This window comes from Acartia tonsa, chromosome 5 (assembly GCF_053477335.1).
Source record: "Acartia tonsa isolate MP-2025a chromosome 5, ASM5347733v1, whole genome shotgun sequence".
Classification (NCBI taxonomy): domain Eukaryota; kingdom Metazoa; phylum Arthropoda; class Copepoda; order Calanoida; family Acartiidae; genus Acartia; species Acartia tonsa.
In genome coordinates this window covers 7,282,339-7,308,221 of record NC_137264.1, presented here as the reverse complement: position 1 = coordinate 7,308,221, position 25,883 = coordinate 7,282,339, and the positions used below count along the sequence as shown (strand labels likewise).

The 25,883-nt window shown below is 32.3% G+C and overlaps 1 protein-coding gene across 1 annotated transcript in view; it reads right to left on the bottom strand.

Annotated features, from left to right (window-relative positions):
- The window catches only part of LOC145318653 (sex peptide receptor-like), a 55,981-nt gene that overhangs the window by 2,786 nt on the left and 27,312 nt on the right, over positions 1–25,883 (bottom strand). The window contains exons 5-15 of the mRNA XM_080160066.1: positions 22,212–22,295; positions 21,269–21,399; positions 18,083–18,152; positions 13,075–13,166; positions 10,513–10,618; positions 9,784–9,854; positions 6,323–6,401; positions 5,812–5,888; positions 3,735–3,807; positions 2,579–2,689; positions 1,763–1,810 (exon numbers count right to left, since the gene is read on the bottom strand). Of these exons, the coding sequence (XP_080016192.1) occupies positions 1,763–1,810; positions 2,579–2,689; positions 3,735–3,807; positions 5,812–5,888; positions 6,323–6,401; positions 9,784–9,854; positions 10,513–10,618; positions 13,075–13,166; positions 18,083–18,152; positions 21,269–21,399; positions 22,212–22,295 (942 nt within the window). The remainder of the gene's footprint in view (positions 1–1,762; positions 1,811–2,578; positions 2,690–3,734; positions 3,808–5,811; positions 5,889–6,322; positions 6,402–9,783; positions 9,855–10,512; positions 10,619–13,074; positions 13,167–18,082; positions 18,153–21,268; positions 21,400–22,211; positions 22,296–25,883) is intronic.

Below are 25,883 nucleotides of genomic sequence, written 5' to 3'. Positions count from 1 at the left end.
TAAAAATGGTTCCCACTGCTACTATGTCAGATGCGCGACGTAAAGAGTTAGAGTGGGGGGAATGCCTTGGCCCAAAACAGGCGCAACTCGCTACCATGCACAGTTGGGACTTCTCAGACAAAGGTCGTGCATCTCAGAGAGTTGGTTGTCTGATGGGTGATTGGACGCTTTACACCGCAATCATAAGTATTGTATGTATGTTCCAAGGTGCGTGGAGAGAGGTCTAGTACCCGAAGCGACACCTAGCCCCCTAGAGTCTTTAACTCTTTTTTAAGCTTTTTTGTCTGTAGAGAAGAATCTCACTAACCGCACAACCGATATAGTTATAGGTCCAGGGAAAGCTTTACACTATTTTGGAAGTTTATCTCCACCCTTCTAATAAAAATCCCCCCCCCCCCCTCTGGGGACGTATCCGCTAGTCTAATAAAAAGTAATAATAATAAAATATTATTTATATCATAGCAAGTAACTGTCGTTAGCCTAAAGATATTATTTATGATTGGCCTTGTTAGGAAGACTGGAGACTGATTTTCTTTTTATTAGCCAATGAAAAGGACAAAATCCCAAGAGGAAAGATGTCATGGTTTTAAGAGAGTGTGTGTCTGAAATTTTTTTTTTCTCCATATTTATTGTCAGACGAAAAAAAACACTTAAGGAAGCAATCAAACCTGTCTTGAGCAACAGGAAGGTTCTCTAAAAATTTAAAACTATCGAATAATGGTTTATGAGAAGGTAGACAACCTCACCATTTTTTTTCAGGGGGGGGGGGGTATTTCTAGGGACGATTTCTCTTGGGTGGGGGGGTGATACCCTAACCTAAAATAGTTATAAATCTTCCAAGGAGCTATGAGAAGCATATTGGTTCAGCGGTAAGCGAGATCCTTTGGTACAGACAGACAGGTATACAAAGATCCTGTAACTATATGATAATGATAAGACACAATTTAATAAAAAAATGAAGAAAAAATGCTCTATGATAGATCTCTTTTATTCGTGACTGAGGTAAAACTCCCTTGACAATTTAGATCTTTAGGGAAATGAATCTTTGGGTAAAAGAAATTATGACGATAATATTTTTTTATGAATCTTCTCATATAAAAAAAGTAAAAATAGATATTTTATATCAAAATGTATTTACAATATCTTTGATATTTATCCGGGTTCGACAGCCGTACGTCAGCCGCATGGTAGTCCAGTGAAATCGTCTACACCTGTTCTAAAACAGACAACCAATCTTTTCGGATTTTTTTGCATGCACAAGCAGGTTTAAATTTGAAGCTTACACGCTGCTGAGGCGTGTCTGCCGAACCCTGAGGTGAATTCTTAAAAAAAAACTTTTGCCCCACTAAAATCAGTATGCCCTCCTAAAATTTTAGTGAGGCAAAATTATCCCCTCTAAATTTTTAGTTTGCCTTACTGATTTTAGTTGGTCAAATTGATTTTAGTGGGGCAAACTGATTTTAGTGGGGTAAAAGTTTTTTAAGAATTCACCTCATATATTAGCATAAAACAAGGATGATAATGTACAAAAGAAGGAAATATTTTGAACAAAAGTAACACAATGGTTGCGTCTGTTTTGGGCCAAGGCATTCCCCATACTCTAACTATTTATGTTGCGCATCTGACATAGCAGCAGTAGGAACCATTTAACGTTTGGAGCCACGGTCGCAGGTAAAGTTGATGATAAGTCAAATTGTTGCAAAAAACCTTTTGCACTTTGACGAAACATATGAGCAAGAAGACATAAATAAATAAAACTTACTTTACACATGGAGCCAAAATCAGAGAGTTGAATGTACTTCGGAATTGCCTAAAATAGGTAGAATATTATTTCATTATTACGACAAAAAACATAAATAAATTAATGTTTTAAATAAATATTTTTTAAAACTATTTTTTTACTTAAAAATAGGGTTAAGAGTTTATTGCTAAGCACTTTATTGAAAGCGCAACTTATTAATTATCTAATTCAACCCACTAAAATAAATAACAGTTTAGAAAAATCCGATTGTAAATAGCTATTTAATCTATAATACAAAGTAGAACGATGTATGTCTGTGTGTCTGTCTGTGTGTACCGAAGGATCTCGCTAACCGCTGAACCGATCGGGTTCTCCTTAACAGGGTAGATTCTCATATGTCCTGGGAAGGTTTTTAACTATTTTGGGGGAGGGTACTACCACCCTCCCCAAAAGAAATTACAAAAAAATTGAAAATTTTCTTAAAATCTGGGAGACTTCAACGTAACATTAAGAGGTATCCGTAATATAAAGAACTATCGTAGACTTTAACAAATAAAAACATTTAAAGTGCCACTAGAGGCCTCTAGGGGCGTAGCCGCTAGTTTAATAATAAAAAAGTAACATACATTTATTAGTTATAAAGATGCTTTGCTAATTAAAATTATGATTGAAGTAGCTAACAGTGCCTTTAACAAATGACGTCATGAAATACAGAGACCAATGATAGGCCAGTATATATTTCAAATGTATACTTATACTGGCCTATCATTGATCATTTGTATTGCATGACGTCTTTTTTTAATAGGCACTATGAGGTGCTTCTGGTGATTGTTTTACCTTGACATTCCACAGTAGATGGCAAAATTGACCGGATAACTCATACAGATCATCATATCAATAAACATAACTATGTCTTTAGCCAGCACATAGTTCATAAACTCATACACACTAAAAAATAAAAATGAAGATTGAAATAATATAAGCAATTGGATAGATATATAATCAATAATCATATATAAGACAATAAACTTTATATTATGTCATAGATAGCTTGTAGAGTTCTCATGACAGAACTATATCATCCCTATTAGAGATAGTGTGTAGAGTAATCATGACAGCCAGATGATCTATATTATACCTACTAGGGATATTGTGTAGAGTAATCATGACAGCTAGAGGGACTATATTATACATACTAGAGATAGTGTGTAGAGTAATCATGATAGCTAGAGGAACTATATTATACCTACTAGAGATGGTGTGTAGAGTAATCATGACAGCTAGAGGAACTATATTATACCTAATAGAGATAGTGTGTAGAGTAATCATGATAGCTAGAGGAACTATATTATACCTATTAGAGATAGTGTGTAGAGTAATCATGACAGCTAGAGGAACTATAATATACCTACTAGAGATAGTATGTAGAGTAATCATGACAGCTAGAGGAACTATATTATACCTACTAGAGATAGTATGTAGATTAATCATGACAGCTAGATGAACTATATTATACCTACTAGAGATAGTGTGTAGAGTAATCATGACAGCTAGAGGAACTATATAATACCTACAGAGATAGTGTGTAGAGTAATCATGACAGCTAGAGGAACTATATTATACCTACTAGAGATAGTGTGTAGAGTAATCATGACAGCTAGAGGAACTATATAATACCTACAGAGATAGTGTGTAGAGTAATCATGACAGCTAGAGGAACTATATTATACCTACTAGAGATAGTGTGTAGAGTAATCATGACAGCTAGAGGAACTATATTATACCTACTAGAGATAGTGTGTAGAGTAATCATGACAGCTAGAGGAACTATATTATACCTACTAGAGATAGTGTGTAGAGTAATCATGACAGCTAGAGGAACTATATTATACCTACTAGAGATAGTGTGTAGAGTAATCATGACAGCTAGATGAACTATATTATACCTACTAGAGATAGTGTCTAGAGTAATCATGATAGAACTATATTATACCTGGAAGAGATAGTGTGTAGAGCGCTCATGACAGCTAGTGGAACCTCCACGACCAGAAACACGGCAATTACAACTGAAAAATAAAATATTATATATAAAAGCTCCTAATTCTTTATAAAATTTCTATATAATACATATAAATATACAATTTTAAAACTATAATATACAATAATTATTAACTAATGTAATGTAATGTAATTCCGTAATTAATAATTGTTTATTACATTTCTACTAAATATTAGAATAATTAGTACATAATATTAATATTTATTCAAAGACACAGAAATATTTTACAAATTCTCAAAATTAGGGCTTGGCAACCCAAGTTAAATAATTGCAGACAACCGGAAAAATATGGCAACTGGTGTCAGGCCAAATTTTTGTTACATCAACATAAAACATCTAGAACACGCTAAACAATAACCCAGACAACTACATGGCCCAAGTTTTTGAGACCTTTTTCGTCTTCTAGCAAACTGCTTTTTGGTCTTTTGTAGCGACTTGGCTGTGTTAAAATTTACGACGCTATTGGTTGAAATTCAAAGACCCAATCAAAAGGATACAAGGGTTCACGGGGTGGGGACATGCAGTTATTTAACCCCTTCACCCTCTATTGTCTCATTCTAATAGCTTTCCCATTGTTCACCCTTTTACTATAGAATACGTATTCCTTATCATAAATAAAACTATTAATTACATATTAAACGGAAATATGAATACATAATTCTCTGCTAATAGCTTGCTAATGAATTTTGTTGTTGGAAATACTAGTTTTTGTTCTAACTTAACGAAGATAATATAAAAAAAATGACGTCATACAATACAATACAAATTATCGATGATAGGCCAATACACAGACTAAATTACCAATGGTAGGCCAGTATGACGTCATTTTTAGTCACTATAAAAAGCTTCAAATTAAGCATGGTACATTCGGATCGAATGGGAAAGTTCCTTTTTACTCCTGAATTATTTCTATACCTATAAAGTACAAAATTTACATTATGCAGTTGAAGTATAATTAAGATTTCGTGTGGGAAATTATGATAAATAAACCTAAACCTGTCAAAATTACATTCATTTATTATTAGTAGCGCAAATGTTTTATTTGTCAAAAGTTTATTGTAACTATTTATAAACAGTTGTGCTTTTAGAATATCTCTATCTTCTATTCTCTTGAATTAATGTATAACTGTCTGTTTGTCTGTCTTTCTGTCTGTCTTTCTGTCTGTCTTTCTGTCTGTCTTTCTGTCTGTCTTTCTGTCTGTCTTTCTGTCTGTCTTTCTGTCTGTCTTTCTGTCTGTCTTTCTGTCTGTCTTTCTGTCTGTCTTTCTGTCTGTCTTTCTGTCTGTCTTTCTGTCTGTCTTTCTGTCTGTCTTTCTGTCTGTCCTTCTGTCTGGCCTTCTGTCTGTCTTTCTGTCTGTCTTTCTGTCTGTCTTTCTGTCTGTCTTTCTGTCTGTATGTCTGTCTATCTGCCTTTCTATCTGTCTGTCTGTATATTTGTCCCGGGAGTAAAGGAGGGGACAATGGGCAATAAATTCAATTTAAGAGTTTTCGCTGAAAGGTAATGAAAACCATATTTGTCCAGAAAATTTGAAGAACATTGTAAAATGTTCATGGTAATTTAATTTTAAAAATTAGTTCTTTGAAAAAAAAGCATTTACTTGAAAATTAGACTATCACAATGTAGTTAATATTGTGTGATTAATTACTTGAAAAATTTCCCTTAGAACTTTGCCATCCCTTCTCCTATATTATTAACTTCCACCAAAATTTAAGATAACACATTTGGGTTCTTAGATTGTTTATTACATAAATATCACAGTAGAGTTTCTATGCATGAAATGACATTTTTCCTAGAAATTGTGTTAATTGCTTTTATTAATTTTTGTCTGGTAGGCTCATAACAAATTCAGCGGCAAATGCGCACTAGTACTTAAAGTCACCAAAATCTTACTAAATCCTTCACAAACACATTGGACTGGTACCCATGGTATGAGACCCCTAATAATTGAATATTTGACCCATTGACCCCTCCCTTACTCCCTGATAGTTGTCTATCCATTGTTTATTGTACCTATTAACATCATAGTTGTGCTATTAGCGTCTCTCTGTCTCCTGTTCTCCTTACTTAAACCAAAGATAGAGGATCTCCTAAAATAATAAAAAAAATATTTATTTAGTTTATATAGGTATATTATTTCTTTATATATTCACATCTCCTTTTTTTTTACATATTTTTATCTATTTTTATAAGCATACCTTTTTATAAAATCAGGATTGGTCCGTCAGTAAAGTTGATCTATTCATGTTATGATTGTCCTATCGATTTTAAACTTGGTTAGGTACAATTTAGAGCGTAGCAACTGCCTGTGCCCCTAACATCTATGGGCTCTTTCTTCAAAGAGGCAGATAGTGGCCAGAAAAATAGCTTAAACCACCCTAAACTTAAATATGGAAATGTAATTGCCTTAAACTATCCCGGGACCTATTAAAACCTTTCCTTAAAAGGAGAACTCAATCAATCAAAAAAATCAATAAACTCATTGCTTTATATAATTGGATATTAATCTATCTATCTATATTACCTTCCGTTACTAGGTTTAACTTGAGTGACTGTCCTATTAACAGTTAAACGTCTTCGCCTACTTTCAGCTTTTCTCATCGCTAAAATAAAATATTTATATTCATTCAAATTCGGTGGATAAGAACCGGTTCTCATCCATACGAAAAAATTGCATCGTATTATATCCAGCTTTCTACGAATATAAAAATGTACAATCATAAGATTAAAACCAGTTTTTTTTTAGACCGTGCTGATAAAAACTGGTTTTATTCTTATGATTGTACATTTTTATATCCACGAAAAACTGTTTATAGTACGACGCGATGAATGATTATTATTTCATATTTTAAATTTTATTTGCAGCCAATGTTTATAAATATGATCCCATATAATATGTAATTTTAAAATGCAGGGATTGTAATTAAATCTTGATTGTGTAGTACAATCTACACGAAGGGTAATTTTATTTATCGTTATTGGGGAGCTGGTGTACATCATTTTATCGTCCATTATCCTATCCTTTAAGATCTTTGGCTAAATATTGAATGAAATAGAAGATTTAGGAATAGTCCCTTTCGTAAAATCGTCCCAAAAGGGGCGATTCATTGTATTTTTAAAATGGCTTTTTATAGGTTATTTTAGGTTAGGTTAGGTTATATTGGGTTAGGTGATTGCCCCACAGGGGTAGGTAATTGGCCCCGTAGGGTTAGAGCCCCCAGCAGGGGCTAGAAATAGGAGAAAAGCTACTGTGAAAAATACGAAGAATCGCCCCATAAGGTACGATGTTACGGAAGGGACTATATCCGAAGATTTTTAAACAGTACATGCAAAGTATGTTTGTATAGTAATGTAGGAAGGAGACATTGGGCTGTTTATCACACTCATCCCCAAAGATTATAGTAACGTTTTCTTATTGGTTAGCTTAACGACTTTTAGGATTATTTTCATGGGTTGATTAATAAAATTGATTGTCCAAATGTTTCAACCTTTGATTGTAATCTGGTAATTTTGTGTATCATCTTTGGGGATGTATTATATTAATTTATCGGCTATTGTCTCATTCCTTTTGATCCATGATGTATAGTACATTATCATGTGTACCCAAATTATAGAGCAGTAGCGCTCAGAGAAATAAAGGGATAAGACAATGGTATATAAATTGATGTAGATCCCCAATGAGGATACACAAAATTATCCCTTCTTTAGATTACAATTAATGGTTGAAGCGTTAAGACAATCAACTTAAAGTGTTCACGAAGCTGGGAAAAAGTTGATATATGTCACTGATTAATGTTTTTCAAGAGTACTATTTTGAGAATTAAGTCTTAAATACTTCCCATTTAAAAATAAATCAAACTTTAAAAAAACGAATTTATTCCCTTGAAAACATTGTTGTATTTTGAGTTTTATTGTACATATCTTATAACCTATCAAAATCGACAAATAACAATCTTTTTGTTGAAGTTTACTTTCAAATTTAGAGTAGAATAAATTCTTTTGTTACATACATATAAAACTAACCAAAAAAGTTTGTAATTTCTTTTTACAGGGAGATTAAACAATTTCTACCGATAATCGAAAATATATTACCATATATGGGTATAAGGTCAGCTGATTTTTCGTTGGTATAAATGGTACCAACGGATTTTGTTAAGTTGAAGTATAGAAACCAAACATTACTGAATATTGTAAAAGTCGCAGTCCCTTCAGTGTATTTTAAGTTGTAAGTTTGGACCAGTACAGGAAAATTTCAATCTATAATACAAAGTAGAACGATGTCTGTCTGTCCGTCTGTCCGTCCGTCTGTCTGTCTGTCCCTTAAGATCTCGGTAACCACTGAACCGATCGGATTCTACTCTTCAGGGTATCTACCTATTGGTCCTGTGGTGGTTTTAAGCTATTTTCTCAGGGGGTGGGACACCCCCAACCCCCCCAAAAACCAAAAAATCCCCCCCCATTTTTTTTTTTTTTTTTTTTTTTTTTTTGAAGGAGTTTCCATGGTCCTTTATGGTCTCTCGCAATAATTTTTTTTTATCACCTCTTGGGCAAAGCCCATAGAGGCTAGGGGCGAAGCCGCTAGTAGCTATAAAAAGTAAATAATTTTATTCCCATAACTGAAAAAACCTGTTATTTTATTTCAATTTATGTATAGGTTTATTGCTTACTGACTTGATTTATTACCTCAGGAACCGTCTTTACATTGTGTTTAGGATTAAGATAAAAGCCTTGCTTTAATTAATGTACATCCATAAATAACAGATTAATATTAAAAGAATATAATTTGTGTGCTCTTTATCTTATTTCATGTTTTGAAGTATTAAACAATCAAGTTCTGTGGAGTCCTTATGTATGTTTGTGTGTGTGTGTGTGTGTATTTGATTTAACCTGGCTGTACTCAGAAAACGCTTATAGCAAAATTAATTCATGTTTTAAAGATTGTTTCTTTTAAATATCTTTTATAGATTTTAGTTAATTAATCAAATATAATCTAAGCAAGAATTTTACCCCAAAATAAAAAAACCATAATATCTAAAAACTTTCTCAATCTATAGTAAAAACTTTAAAATCCCCCAATTATGTGGGGGCCTAATCGTATTTTTAGCTCTGCAGTATGATGAAGCTTTTTTAGCAAGTAGTAAATATTGAGATAGGATGAGGGTGCTATCGACAACTATAGATAAGGAGGGGGGATGGAGAATGGAAGAGGGAAACATGAATGGCCAATGTAAGTGATTGAGTGTGTGTGTGTGTGTGTGTGTGTGTGTATAATACAGGTATTTAATTAAATTCGACACATTACGAGATTATTTTACGATGATAAAATGCTTAATTTTATGTAAATATTATATAAAGACTGCTATATTTTATGCTGAATATGTGCAGCAAACTATATTTGTTTATTCTATTTAAACATTTCAATTCTTAAATATCATTCTTTCTACAGATTTAAACAATTTTTCTTTTGTCACTATACCTGCATAAACAAAGCGGTATTTGGTTAATGATTTTATAAAATAAACCAAACTTTTTCATTACATTTTAGAGAAAGTTCAAAGATAAATATTAATAGAGATATATTACAAAAATATTTTCTAAGTATCAATTTTTTTGTTTTTATCTGCAAGCAAAGAAATGGCTTATTTTCTCTTAGTTTAATTCTTGCTCAGATTTTAACATTATTTTCATGTGGAAATACTCTCGGCATTTTAAACTGATTTTTTTCTACATTAATTGAACTTTTAAGGCATAATTCTTTGAAAATTACTTAAAATATAAAAAAAGGTAAACGAAAATGCATTTTGAAAAATTAAATTCGCGATCACTTTAAGGAAGCATCCAATTAAAATTTATTAAGAGTCTCCAAAGTTGTTAAACCAACGCATAAAAAAGAGTTATTATAAAACTTTGGGGACAAGTGTCAGTCCAATGTCCCCATCCTCTATGAGTAGCGTTACTTATTATAAAAATGTAGGTAAAGCTTACCTGCAAACAATAAGATATTTAGAATGACCAGAGATATGCAGGGGATAAGCTGTACAAATAATACTCGGAACCTAAACATAATTATTTGTATGAGAGGTTAAATCACAAACAAAATGAAGCTTTTTAAAAAAAAATCAGACACAATACAAATGACTAATGATAGGCAAATATTCAGACTAAATAACCAATGGCAGGCCAGTATACATTTTAATTGACCAATGGTAGCCCATACATACATATTTATTCTGTTATTACAAATTGCTCTCTTCAAATGTCAATGTAAAACTAAAATATCTTACTCTTTTTGATATTCTATTCAAAATCAATTTATAACTGATGAGCATCTACTCTTTTACTCAATTAGTTTCTCCGTCTGTTAAGAGTTCCAATATTTTGTTCCGAACCGTTAAAGTGTCTTTTTTAAGGGCTTAACTACTTATGAATATTATCATCCTTAATTAGTGTTAATTTTTTTTATTGTATTCATTTGAAAAAGATAAATATCCAGTGGATTAGAACCAGTTCTCATTCATACGAAAATACTATATCTAGCTAGCATCGTATTACATATATCCAGTTTTCTACAAATATAAAAATGTAAAATCATGCCCGTGCTTTCGGCATCTCGGGGCTAAAAAATGGTTTTAATCTTATAATTGAACATTTTACATCCGCGGACAGCTGTTTATAATACGAGGCGAGCAATAACTATTCTCAAATCAAACTTACCAGAAGAAAGTGTTAAAATAGATGTTGAGAGTATTAGGATCTGAGATAAGCCAGGGAGAAAACTGAACTTTACAAACTGTCTGTACAGAGCTACTATTCACATCTTCTATAATAATATAAATATAAGAAAACTAAACTTTACAAACTGTCTGTACAGAGCTACTATTCACATCTTCTATAATAATATAAATATAAGAAAACTGAACTTTACAAACTGTCTGCACAGAGCTACTATTCACATCTTCTAAAATAATATAAATATAAGAAAACTGAACTTTACAAACTGTCTGTACAGAGCTACTATTCACATCTTCTATAATAATATAAATATAAGAAAACTGAACTTTACAAACTGTCTGCACAGAGCTACTATTCACATCTTCTATAATAATATAAATATAAGAAAACTGAACTTTACAAAGTGTCTGTACAGAGCTACTATTCACATCTTCTATAATAATATAAATATAAGAAAACTGAACTTTACAAAGTGTCTGTACAGAGCTACTATTCACATCTTCTATAATAATATAAATATAAGAAAATTGAACTTTACAAAGTGTCTGTACAGAGCTACTATTCACATCTTCTATAATAATATAAATATAAGAGCCCGAGCTCCCAAACCTTGTATTAATTTTATGATATTTATTTTAAGATTCGTGGGAAATTAGCTATGATTATGATTTTTCAGTATGGTTGAGAACTGGCAAATGCTAATCGATTTCGAAGTTTTAGGCTATTTTTATGCTAAAGATTCCCATTCGAATACGGAGCCCCAAGATGTTAGTGGCGCATCCACTAGTTATTAATATAAGAGGAGTCTAAAAATCAAATAACAGATTGAAATAAACAATTCTAGATTAATTAACTGGAATTGTCGATATTTTCCCAAAACTGTAACCCCTCTAGTTAGAAATGTCGAAATGTCCAATAACAAGTTATGCTGAATATTAGCTTCATTTTTCACGGAGAAAGGGGACATTTGGGATGTTTATTACACTAGTCCCCAAAGTTTTATAATAATATTTTCTTAAACGTTGGCTCAACAACTATGGGGACTTTTATTTAATTTGTGATTGGTTCGTTTATTAAGTTGAGTATCCAGACGTTTATACCACAAATAGATATATGGTAGGGGTAAGTTTCTGTATCATCATTTGGGATGTACATCAATATATCAGGCATTATCTTATGCCCTAACTTATTTTACACGAGTAAAGTAATAGATTTTTTAGAAAACTTTTTCTTTTTTTGTAATGGCCTTAATTCTGCGTTAATCATTTTAATGCGTATATTTTTCAAAGAGAAAATTTTTTATGTATAACTTTAGCTTAATTGACAATATATTATTATCATTGCCCATCAATGGGTATTTTAAAAGTTTAACAATGTTCAAGGGAAACTTTTTTTAAATGAACACTAATTATTTTTATTGTATTAGCCTATCTCTTTTACACTACATTTTAAAATCACTATTGTACCATTTATATTGAAATGTACTTGGAAATAGATTTGGACCAGACAAATTTCTCAGAAAAAAATCTTCTAAATCAACCAAGGTTGAAATGAAAATTGAAAACTTATTTTGCAATTTAAGAAATATTTCCATTAATTCCATTCGACTACATCAGCTACTTGATAAAATAAAAAGAATTAAACAAGGATAACTACATAAATAAAAGCAAAGCTCTGAAATGGTAGGACAAACGAACATTACCACTTGTAGATTGTCAAAAAAAAACTGTATAAGCATAAATGTATTAGACTAACCAAAATTTAAGTAAATTTCATGCTTAAACATATAGGATACTGTTTAAGGACACACTTACATTTTTAGGACTTGATTATAGAGATGCTTCGCTTATAACATTGAACTATATTGTCTTATAAATCAGTATGTATAGGGTATTTACTTTACATCTAGGTTTCGATATTTGAAATAAGACACATTCAAAGATGACGACCTGATTTCTGTGGATAATTTAAAAAGTTAGTACCATTTCAAAATTATTCTTTATTGCTAAAAGAATCTTCAATGTCATGAGGACGAATCTAACACGCCTAAACGATTAGAGATTATGTTACGGAAACTGACGCGTCAATCGCTTTTTAAAAGCGAAGCTTTTCTATAATTAGGGTCGGTCCGTATGTCCGTCCGTAACTGTTAGCTTTTTTCGTTAATTTAGGCATGTTAGAATTGTCATATCGATTTCAAACTTTGCATGGTAATTCCTGTCGTAGTTAGGTACTATTTAGAAAGCATAGCAACTCTATAATCATTAACAGAATGTCCGGACTTTCATTTTAATCAAGTTTTACTTTTTTAACACCAAACTTTTATGTGATCTAATTATCCGATTGATCTAATTTTTGGTATACTGATTCCTGGGACAACAAAGTATTATATTATAAGCAAAGCAACTCTATAATCAAGTCCTAAAAATGTAAGTATGTCCATAAACATTATCCTATATCAAGCAGTTTGTTTAAAAAGTTCAACAAATATATTTATATTCTGATTATTCAGTCCTGACACTATACAAGAAAAAAAAAACTTACCATTTAAAATTGTTGAGTAGGTTCTATCAAATGTTCTTGGGATAATATGACCAATGGATAAGATGAGGATCAATATAATCACCATCTTGCTCCTAAATAATGGAATAATATGACCACTGTTTGTGATTAAGTATTTTTTATGTTATTGTTATTGCTGCACTACTATTTTATATGATTATCCTTGTATTTGATCTATGTCCATAGGCAAAGCTCATACATTATAGATTTACTGCAGTCAATAAAAAAAGACCAAACAAATAAAATGAAGTTTTTGTTGGTTTGACTTTAAAACAACTTTTTTCAAAGGTTCAGAAAGCAAATTATTGGCTGGTGTTATTTAGGTCAGAGAGAGAGAGAGAGAGAAAGAGAGAGAGAAAGAGGAAAGAGAGAGAGAGAGAGAGAGAGAGAGAGAGAGAGAGAGAGAGAGAGAGAGAGAGAGAGAGAGAAAGATAGACAGAGAGAGAGACAGATAGAGAGACAGAGAGAGGGACAGAGAGAGAGACAGAGAGAGAGAGACAGAGAGAGAGACAGTTTTCTTATTCGTTGGCTTAACAACTTTTGGGACCTTAGAGAATTTTGATGGATTGGTTACTTAAGTTAAATATTCAAACCTTTAAACCACTAATTTTAATTTACAGAAGGAGTAATCTTGTGTATGATCATTGGGAATATACAACAATTTGTTGGCCATTGTCTTATCCCTTTATATCCATGTAACTTGGTATTTAAATCAGCATAATTTTTTTTATAATATAAATATTTTATTATAATTACCTATTTTTATTGATTTTTTGGTGGTATTTGTTTATAAAAGTTTATGATCTTATGACAAATTTTGTAATTTCATTACCAAACCAAATGCAACTTTCACAAGAACAAATTTAATCATAGAAAATGAAACTTCACAAGCTTAATGGGGGGGAGGGGGGAGGTTGAAAAGGTTATTTCAGAAAAAAAAGTTTTTGCTGTAAAAAATTTAAATTTAAATTTCCCTCTCCAAAACCCCCGACCCTTAAGCTAATTTTAAGATGGAAGGGGAGGGGTTCATATCAATAATATTAAATTAAGGGAGGGGGGGGGGGGATTTGTAACTTTTAAGAATCTTCCGTAAGCCATTGGCTAAATAACTTTTTTCTGGCAGAAATATTTAGTCATCGAGTAGGCAAATCTCTCCATAAAGATTGTTTACTGCCGACAATAAATTGTAATTACTCAAAAACTGAAAAAAAAAATAATCTTTACATTTATATTATACCTGTCAGGACCGCACCCATGGATCTAAAGGGATAAGACAAAGGACGATAAATTGAGGTACATCCCCATCGATGATTCATAAATTCCCTCTTTGTTAAATTACATTTAATGGTTGAAACGTTTGGCATTCAACTTAATGAATCAAAATTCATTAAAAGTCCCCTTCAGAATGTAGGTAGCCTTTTTTCAACAAAAATTAAACTTGATTAATTTTATATTTTAGGACCTCCAAAATGAAAACACTGATATAATTTTCAAAATAAATAAATTTATATTCATTTTTAATAGTTTTATACATGATATTCTGTAAAGCAACTACGAGGGCGCCCATAGAATAGATATTTGAGTGGAATTTGTGTATTGTAAAATAACATGATCTAGTGCAAACTTCTAATTGTCAAAGGTACATATCATGCATGCAGCAGAGCGTGTTATGCGGCATAAGAAGGCCTATAAATAATCCAATGATGCACTTTTCCCTATAGAAAAAATTCGTAAAAAAGGTATTTTTTCGCGCATTAATGTGCACTGTTCATTATTGGGTAATGACCAGATTATTTGTAGGGCCTCATTTGTTGGTTGAATTTTTGTGCAAGCTGAGTATTTACATTCCATTGTTAGGCTATTAGCAGCTTTCAAAGTTCATGGATCTTATGAGGTCGTCGAAACCAGAAACATTTTACCGTGAACTACACCATATCAAATCAACAAAAAGAGAAAAAATAAATAGCCGATCCCCCCGGTGCTGTGATAACAAAAATTAAAGAAATATAATATGTAAATAAATTGTAATATATTCGTAATAAACGTTGAGACCCCTGCAGTTTCGAAAATAATAGATACTATTTTTAACCACTAGCGGCTTCGCCCCTAGCCTCTAGGAGCTCTGCCCCGAGAGGTGTAATCAACCAAATTTGTTGTGTTTTAGATTTAAAAGAATTTTTTTTTAAAATTATTTGGGGGGGCATATTGCCGAGCGACGATTAGTTGTCGCGAGGAAGGTGAGTAAAACCACTTAAAGACGGTTATAAAGCATACTTTAAAAGTATAATCAATTCTGACCAGAAATTTCCGAGATCTTCAGCTTCTGACAAAAAAAAACTGTACTACTTTATTTCATAGGATACCAATAGTGTTAACTTATTAACTTATTTCGTATGATCATTCTTAAAAAATTGAATCATCAAAAAACTTAACTAAAGCTAAAAGTAGGTGAATGTGATTTTAAAAATTAGATAAAATTACTTTTTTTGAAATTATAAAATTGTACGTTTGTAAGAATGTCGTTTTATACATTATAATTTGCAGTAATTACTAATTAAGAACCTTATTATGCATAATTATTTAATTTTATAACCATTACTAACAGTTTTTTTATATTATTTTTAGAATTAGCTGGCTAATTAAAGGCTTTGGTTTGTTTAGAAAAAGGTAAGTAAATAAAAAATCTGCCATGTGACGTCATAAAAATGAGGGAGATGAGTGGAGAAGGAGGAAAGAAAAACCCTAAAAATGAGATGGATAATCGCTTATCTTTATGACGTCACATAGCTGATTTTTTACACACTTTGTAACTACATATAATTTACAAAGATCTTTTTGGACGCAAAAAGACATATTAACACTTTAGTACTAGCAAAGCAAGCTGGAGTAACTTGTTATTTCAACAAACAAAAAATATTTTTCAAAGGCTTTACTTTGTACATAGTCGTACTTGTTTCATGTTAATTATGAAATTTTATGTATTTAATGTTCTGGAGTTTTGTAATCTTACAATTAGTGTTAATAAAGTAAGACAAAAAGTACAAGAATATTGAAATCCTATGAAGTGGATGTGTGTGTGTGGGGGGGGGGGTCATATTCATATGTGGGGGGGGGGGGGGGCACTATAAAGATTGTCGTAAACAGTATTGGAAGTTTTCATCGGAGGATTTTTTTCTCAATATTTTTCAGTTCGAAGATTTTTTCATTACTTCTTTGAAGCATTGAATAAATAAAAACTTGGTGAAACATTTAAAAAACATAAAGAAACTTTGAAATTTGAAGAAAAAAAACATTGAAAGCATAATCTTAATGGCAATTGAGATAAAAACATTGTATACCTAATATTTATGGTAATCGCTATATCTTTCTATTGCTTAGAAAAATGTAAGTAGTAGAAATGATACCTCATGAGAAAGCAAGGAATCTTAAATTCCTTTGTGAACATGTATAGTGACAGACCCACGGTCTTAATCTATAGAATAGCTATCCTTCTTTAAAAATGTACTTTATTTAAAAATATTTTTTGTACTGAATGTTTTATAAGCAAATTAAATAAAAGCTTCCATGGAACAGATTCTTTTAATTGCATTAAGTGTTACACAAGATATAAAAGCATTGCTTTTAGTTAGATTTACGGAGAAAGAGGAGCCAATTTCAAACGGAGGTAACGAGTTTACTTTTACATGGCGTTTTTATTTAAAAATTGTTAGTGAACATTTTCATTTTCTAGAGTTTTTTTCATATTCTAGGATAATTTGGGTTTCTTGCTCGTCAGTAAAAGGTCCATTAAAGAGTTTTTAATGTCTTAATAACCAAATTTTTATGTGATTTTGGAAATTTTGGCGGATTTTTTTTGTTAGTATTAGTGGATTTTTGCACCAAGAATTATGTTCTTTTTATCCATTTCTTTGGATTAGCAGATGTGATTTGAATTCTTACTGAAAATTGTAGCTGTTTATCAACAATTATAGCAGCTAAAAAAATCACATCTCCCCCATAGAGTTGCGGACTGACAGACAGACAGACAAAGTAAATTATAGAATATCTTCGCTACTACAAACAAACAGACAAACAAACAAAATAGGAATATTATTATTTGGACAAAGTTCCAGTTTTGATTACTATTGCATATTAGATTACTTAATATAAATTGATATTTAATATTATCAATTAGAGAGAGAGAGGGGACAATGGGCTGTTTATTATACTAGGCCCCAAAGTTGTATAATAACGTTTTCTTATTCGTTCGCTTAAAAACTTTGGAGACTATTAATAGATTTTGATTGGTTAATTCAATAGGTTGAGTGTCCAAACGTTTCAACCACTAACTTTAATAGACAGAAGGGGGTAACTTTGTGTATCATCATTAGGGATGTGTACATCAACTTATCGTCCAATGTCTTATCCCTTCAGATCTCTGATTCTCAATAGCTTATGGAAATAATTATATATAACTTCACGGGCGGCTTTGGCAGTAGCCTCTAAGGAGGTAAATCTACCCTGATTACACTAAAGTAAAACCTTACTAAAGCTAAAACAAAGCTTCCCTAAAAAGTAAACTAACTTTGCGAGACAAACGAACAGACACGCTACCAGGATAACAAAAATTACTGGTCAAATCAGTGATCTAAAGGAATAAGACAATGTCTGATAAATTGATGTGCATTCCCAATGATGATACACAAATTACAGAATTAGTATTAAAACATTGAAATACTCAACTGAATGAACTAACCAATCAAAATTTACTAAGGTCCCCAAAGTTGTTGAGCCAACGAATAAGAAAACGTTATCATAAATATTTGGGGACTAGTGTATTAAACAGCCATTGTAGCCTCTCTCTCTCTCTATCTCACTCTGCGGTCAAACGGATAAACAGACAAATTAATTTATCCGTTGTTTGCACTTGTCACCGCGTGACTGACGTACATAGACAAACGAACATACAAGAATAAAAAGACAAACAGGCAGACAAATTTCTAAATCTAACCTGGCCAAAGTACACCATTGTTTCGCAGTTGTCGCGTGACACACGTAGATATATCTCTGCACGGCAAGGGCTGAAATAAAAAAAACTTAAATTACAAATTTTCACTATGAAGGAAAATTTTTCCTAAAAATGTTTACAAATCTAACTATTTAGAAGAAAAGTAGGCGGAGATCTTTCTTATTGTATAAGAAAGAAAATAAAATTTCAAGAGGCGGAGTCTTCAGATTTTGTGTATAGAAACAGGTTAAAATTTCAGATGCACCTGAAAAGATTTGGGTTGCTTCGGGATCAAAGGAGGGGAGGGGTGCTACAGAATGGGGAAATGGTTTGGGGAGGGGTGCATATTTTTTTGTTTTAAAATAATTTTCAGCACTTAGAATCAGGGAGGGTCAGGGAGGGAACATTTGGCTGTTTATTACACAAGTCCCCAAAACTTTACAGTAACATTTTCTAATTCGTTGACTCAACTACTTTGGGGACTTTGAATTTTAATAGGTTGGATCATTAAACATTTCAACCCCAAATTCTAATCTACAAAAGGGGTGATTTTGTATATCATCAAAAAGGATGTACATCAATTTATCGGCCATTGTCTTATCCCTTAAGATCCCTGACATAGAATAGAGGTGGAGTAATTTTGGGCAGGTGAACAAAATTATTTCACAAATTTAATTAGTAATAATAAAACATCATGAGCTTTACAACATTTAAAGTAAGCTTTATAATAGTTATTTCTCGCATCGTATTACAAACGGCTTTCCGCGGATATAGAATGTACATAGATTAAAACTAGTTTGTTTAGCCTCGAGGTGCTAAAAAAACTGGTTTTAATCTTTTGATTGTACATTTTTATATTCGTAGAAAGCTGGATATAATACGATGCTAGACATAGTTTTTTCGTATGGATGAGAACCGGTTCCTATCCACCGGATTCGAATGAATACGAGAAAAATGAATTCTACTTTTTACCAGTAATAATGTATGTCCGACGTTTAAATTTTAGGTTACTTAGTGTATTACAGATATATTTTTTTGTGAAAATCATATATTAATTATGATAAAATTTCCAGAATGGCTTTGAAACCGAGAAATATCGTCTATACTGAAAAATTATGTATTAAAAAAATAAATCATTGAATAAATACCAGTTTTGTTACCCCGGACTTCGGTCCGTCGGGCCTAACAAAACTGGTTTTAATCTTATAATTTTCATTTTGATATCCTCGGAATGTTGTCTATAATACGATAAATAACTATAATATTTTTTGTTTGGAAATAAAATCAATGAATCAATATGTTTTTTAGATAAAAAGACTAGCAGCTGCTCTGACATCCAGTGCGGTACTTAGTAGTTGGGTTGCAAGTTCGAAACTACGTGCACGTAAATTCAACCATGGAGTACGTGTTCAAGACTTGGAGGTTCAGTTCATCCCGGATTTTAGCGGAATCTTTTAATTCTGAAGAATCAATATTCCAATAAAAATTTGTAGCTGATGGATTACAACCGGTTCATAATGAAAAATCATGTATCGTATGGTATTAGAGACAATTTTCTACAAATAAACAAAATAAAAATCATGAAATTAGTTTTTTTTGGCTCGAGCCTTCGGTTCATCTAAGGACCAACAAAACTGAAATTAATCTTATATTTTTCATTTTACTAGCCGTGGAAAGCTGTCTATAATACGATTATTAAAAGTTATTGATATCTATTCACTACGTTGTTTGTTAGTGATATGTAAAGTTTAGCTGAAAAAATAATACACTTGATGACTTTTTTGCGGTTAAATGGATGTTTATTATAGTGCAAAAACTAGCATAACAGCCGAATTAGGTACTAATGTAAAATAAATTGCTGAAATATTTGTTAAATAAAAAATTATATATATAAAAGGCTGTTAGTTATTTGTGAGAAAACTATGGATATATATTTTACTAGCTTGTTAATATTCCAGCATGTTGGTTTCAAGTTTTTTACTTCAAACATTCTATGGAATGAAGTTGCGTTCAGTGTGAATCCAACACAACGTATTAATACTTTCTAATATCATGATTAGCAAACGTCAAAAACAAATACATTAACCCCACCCCCTCACGTTCTTTTGGAAACCATTTGAAAATAAAGATTGGAGGGGGGGAGTCAGTTTGTTTTTTTGTCTATGCACTATGGGGAAGGAAGGGGCCCTTATCCTATGTGGCTTATACCTGCGGTGCCCTAAACTTGCCAATATAACCTAACTTGGCCCAAGTAAAAATCAAATAACCCCCCCCCCCCCCCCATCTTTCTATCTAGCAATTTTGGAATGAAATGACTTTAAATTGCAATTATGTAGACTTCTCAAAACCCTGTGCACGTCACTGTAAGTACTTTATAATGGAATGCATTTTTTCCAGTTTGGCTCCGAAATCGAGCAATATCCACTGGATGATTAGAACTTGTAATACTGAAAAATCATATATAGCATTGTATAAAATACAATTTTCCTTGCATATAAAATTAATTACAGTTACAGACCCTCAGGGCTATAAAAACTGGTTTAATCTGATTATCTTTTATTTCATTATCCGCGGAAAGGTGTTCATAATACTATGCTATAAATATCTATTTACACTTTAGTTAAATTGTAACGATATTTTACCAGGAGAGCACAAAAAAGGAAATCAGATTTTAAACTTTGGAACATTCAAGAATTTAAAATTTTGTTATAAAAACTTTATAAATTTTCTTAGTTTACATTCTTATCATAAGATTTGTTAAAAAAACTTGTATATAAATTTAGTAAGAAAAGTATCTTTGACTAGAACACACCTTGTTTGTTACTTATCAGTGGCGCAGCTACCCTAAAACTCTCTTTCAAGGACTCCTTCTGTTCTGGATGTTTATAGTCCGAGTTCGATGCTTGTACTACACTTTTAAAGCAATATGTCAAATTTAGTGATTTATTTTTAAAATTCCAAATTAAGTCAATACAATAACTTTTAATAAATTAGATTATTGTATAACAGTATTTTTTTCATCCATACAGTTATTGGTATAAAGTTTAAAAATTGATTAAATGTACCATCAAATCAAGATTCAATAAAAGTCCCCAAAGCGATCAAGACAACGAATAAGATAATATGAACTTTTGGGGGACAGCATATCTTACATTCCAATGTCCCCTCCCTCCCTCCCTCGCTACTTACCAAGGGTGAGAAGGTTGGAGGAGCTGTGGAACATTTGGGGGGTGGTCTCCACCATGAAGTCAAATATATAGCACAGGCTTCCTGTCCACTCCATGCTCAGGTGGTTACCAATAGTAAACAGATACACATACCTAGATAGATAGATAGATAGATAGATAGATAGATAGATAGATAGATAGATAGATAGATAGATAGATAGATAGATAGATAGATAGATAGATAGATAGATAGATAGATAGATAGATAGATAGATAGATAGATAGATAGATAGATAGATAGATAGATAGATAGATAGATAGATAGATAGATAGATAGATAGATAGATAGATAGATAGATAGATAGATAGATAGATAGATAGATAGATAGATAGATAGATAGATAGATAGATAGATAGATAGATAGATAGATAGATAGATAGATGCTTACCAAGGGGCAGGTGAAGTGATGGTAAGGAGGTCACACACTGCCATAGCCAAGAGGACCAAGTTAGTGGGGGTTCTCATTAGATAGATAGATAGATAGATGCTTACCAAGGGGCAGGTGAAGTGATGGTAAGAAGGTCACACCCTGTCATATCCAAGAGGACCAAGTTAGTGGGGGTTCTCATTAGATAGATAGATAGATGCTTACCAAGGGGCAGGTGAAGTGATGGTAAGAAGGTCACACCCTGTCATATCCAAGAGGACCAAGTTAGTGGGGGTTCTCATTAGATAGATAGATAGATAGATAGATCCTTACCAAGGTGCAGGTGAAGTGATGGTAAGAAGGTCACACCCTGTCATATCCAAGAGGACCAAGTTAGTGGGGGTTCTCATTAGATAGATAGATAGATGCTTACCAAGGGGCAGGTGAAGTAATAGTAAGGAGGTCACACACTGCCATAGCCAAGAGGACCAAGTTAGTGGGGGTTCTCATTAGATAGATAGATAGATAGATGCTTACCAAGGGGCAGGTGAAGTGATGGTAAGGAGGTCACACACTGCCATAGCCAAGAGGACCAAGTTAGTCGGGGTTCTCATTAGAGGCCTAAAAACAAAATTTTTATAGTCATTTACTAAAGCGATAGGTTGAGGGGGTGTTCAACTGTCTGTACGTCATGGATATAAGTTTAAATGGTCTTTTACAGCATATAAGAGTCATCCTATATTTTCAAAAGGTAATTACTTTTAGTTTGAACGTGCTGATGTCAACTCTTTGGAGGCTAAATTTAATTTCTATCTTAAAATCTAAACTATATAACATATTTTGTTATCGCTAGATATTGCAATATTTGCACTCGTCAAGTGATTTACATATAATACGCAAAACACACAAAACATTGAAGCTATAATTTAAGAGTAGAATAGTTATTTATCAGTTTTAAAACAGCATTTTGCAGATAATGAAATGAAACATTTTAAGATTAAAACCAGTTTTTTTAGCACCATGGCAGGGGCCGAAGGCCCGGGCTAACAAAACTGGCATTAATTTTATTATTTTTATTTTAATATTCGTAGAAAATTGTCTGTAATACGATGCTATTCATTATAGCAGAGAGCCAATACTGATACGGCGGATATTAATCGGATTCGAAGCCATACTTGACACTTTTTTACAAGAATCACTATTTGTAATTACATTTTTTGTATAAATAATAGTTTTCCTCATTGTTAATTAACTTTATTGTTTATTTTATTAGGAGGGATTATGATTTGAAGAAAAATTTATTTAGGCTCAACTGTGGCTGCTGATTATCGAAAAATTTCATCTACAGATTCAGCGGCGGTGTTTTTTTGCGACTGCATATTGTAATAAGAATAACGTCGGCTGTGGATTGCCTAGTGATGATTTAAATGATTCTGACAAACCTCTTATGAACTTTATTTCCAATTTTCTTAAATATGAAAATAAGGGAGAAATGCCAATCAAATCACATATTCACACCTCTTTTTTTCACTACAATATTCATATGCTGCATAAGACCTGCATAGGACCTGCAGGGGTCTAAAGTGATAAGATAATGGCCGATAAATTGATGTGTATTTCCAATGATGATAATTATTCCCTATTAAGATTACAATTAGGGGTTGAAACTTGTCGACACCAACCAATAAAATTCAAATAATAGTCCCTAAAGTTGTGAAGCCAACGAATAAGAAAACGTTATTATAAACTAATCAAGATTTAATAGTCTCAAATATTTTCAGCAAATGAGAAAAAGTGTTTATAAAGACAAACCCCAAACTGTCCCAGTTTTGAGCAAGACGATTCCTGTGACGTCATATAAAAAGGGAAGGGGAGAAGAAAATCTCCTAAAAGAGAAGAGATTTTCTTCCCCCTTCCCTTTTTCTTTCCCGAAACGTATATGACGTAACTGGAATCGTCTTGCTCAAAACTGGGACAGTTTGGGGTTTGTCTTTGTAAAACTTTAGGTAACAGTATAATTTATAGACCAATGTCCACTCCCTCTCTGGGTAAACTCAATCTCTTGAGATAAGATATTGTAAATCAGGAATCAAAAGGGAAAAGACAATGGCCGATAAATCGATCTAAATCCCCAATGATGATTACAAATAGTAGTTAAAACATTTGGTCATTCAACTTAATAAACCTAACAATCAAAATTCAATAAATCTTAAAAGTTGTCAATAAGTTAATGAATAAGAAAACGTCATTATAAAACTTTGGGGACTAGTGTAATAAACAATCCGCTCCCTCCCCTGGGTAAACTGAATCTCTTGAGAAAAGATATTGTAAATACAAAGTTTGTCTATTTGTCCATCCAAATCTAAATCTATCCATTAACAATTGTTTGTCTATATTCTCCAACAAATAATATTCAAATTTATGCAAATTTGAGATGTTTAAATTATACATTTGATTTAGGAACTAATGGATACATGGTTTTAAGCAGGCATCTGAAGGGATAAGACAATGGCGGATAAATTGATGAAACACTTAATAAACCCTTCGGTAACGTAAGCATAGTGTTTGAAATATTTGAACACTCAACTTAATAATCCAATTAATCAAAATTCTCTAATGTCCCGAAAGTTGTGAAGCCAACAAATTAGGAAACGTTATTATAAAACTTTGGGGACTAGTGTAATAAACAGCCCATTGCCCCTCCCTCTCAGGGATTTTAGTCCTTGATCTTACAAATTAGGTAAATATTAGGTGATATTTACCTAAGTACAATAATAATTAAACCCCTTTAAAAAAAATTTTGGTGATTGGCTTAAACTATTACACTGTGTATAAGCTTTTAAGTGACCTCATACTGGCCTGCCATTGGTCAATTAAAATGTATATTGACATGGCCTGCCATTGGTAATTTAGTCTAAGTATTGGCCTATCATTGGTCATTTTTTCTAGGCACTATAAAGAGCATCCACTATTTACCCCTTTTTCATAGATTATCCCCTTGATTAAAAAAAGCTTGGACGTCTCTGGATTTTCCTACAGTTGGACTAATCAAATTGTGTCAACCTGAGGTGGATTCTTAAAAAATTTTTGGCTCACTGGCTCAAAAATCTTATGATAATAACCCTTTTATGATTTCATTAAATTTTTGTAGATTTTTTATGCGATTTGGAGGCTTTTTTACAAAAATTTTTAGCGAGCCTCTCTGATTTTAGTGATCCTGTGAGCCAAAAAGTTGTTTAAGAATCCACCTCTGTCTTATGAGATCTAAAGGTAATATTATACAATTATTCACCAGTAATTAAATCTGATAATAATCTAGGTTCTAAATTAAGGGATAGGTTTATGAACGATAAAATACCGTACACCACTTAATTTTTTTGGTATAGTCCCTTTCGTGGCAACGCCTCTTAAGGGGCGTTTCATCGTATTTTCACAGTAGTTTTTTATAAGTTATTTAGGTAAGGTTAGATTAAGTTAGGTTGAGTGATTGCCCCGAATGATTATAGCCCCCCAGGGGCTAGAAATAGAAGAAAAGCTATGCTGAAAATACGAAGAAACGCCGCTTAAGAGTCATTGTCACGAAAGGTACTATACCCATTATTATAAATTAGTGTTTTTGGTGACGTGATTTTTTTTTGGGGGGGGGGGAAGGAAGGGGTTGTAGATTAGCGTCCACATCCTCCCTGAGTTCTGTTGAATGTTAATGAAGGTTGGCTGCCAATATGGATTAATTATACAACAACACTAACTAAATCATCAAATCAGGGATCTTAAGGGATAACACAATGGACAATAAATTGATGTATATATATCCACAATGATTATAAGCAATATTACTTCTACTGTTAAAATTATTGGTATATGAGTTAAGACAATATTGGTATTGAAAACAACTAATGCCATAAAAGTGCCCAAAGTTCTTGAACCAACGAATAGAATAACGCGGTTATAACACTTTGGGTACCGTTTTAATTTACATAACTTAAAATATATCACATTATCAAGTCATCCGCACCGCAAACTAATACAAATTGCCCGGAAGGGAGGGGACGTTGGGCTGTTTTATGCACAAGTCCTCAAAGTTTTTTAATACCGTTTTATTTTTCGTTGGCTCAACAACTTTTGGGGACTTTTAATGATTTTTTATTGGTTGGTTAATTGGTGCAAACGGTTATCTACAAAAGGGGGTAATTTTGTTTATCATCATTT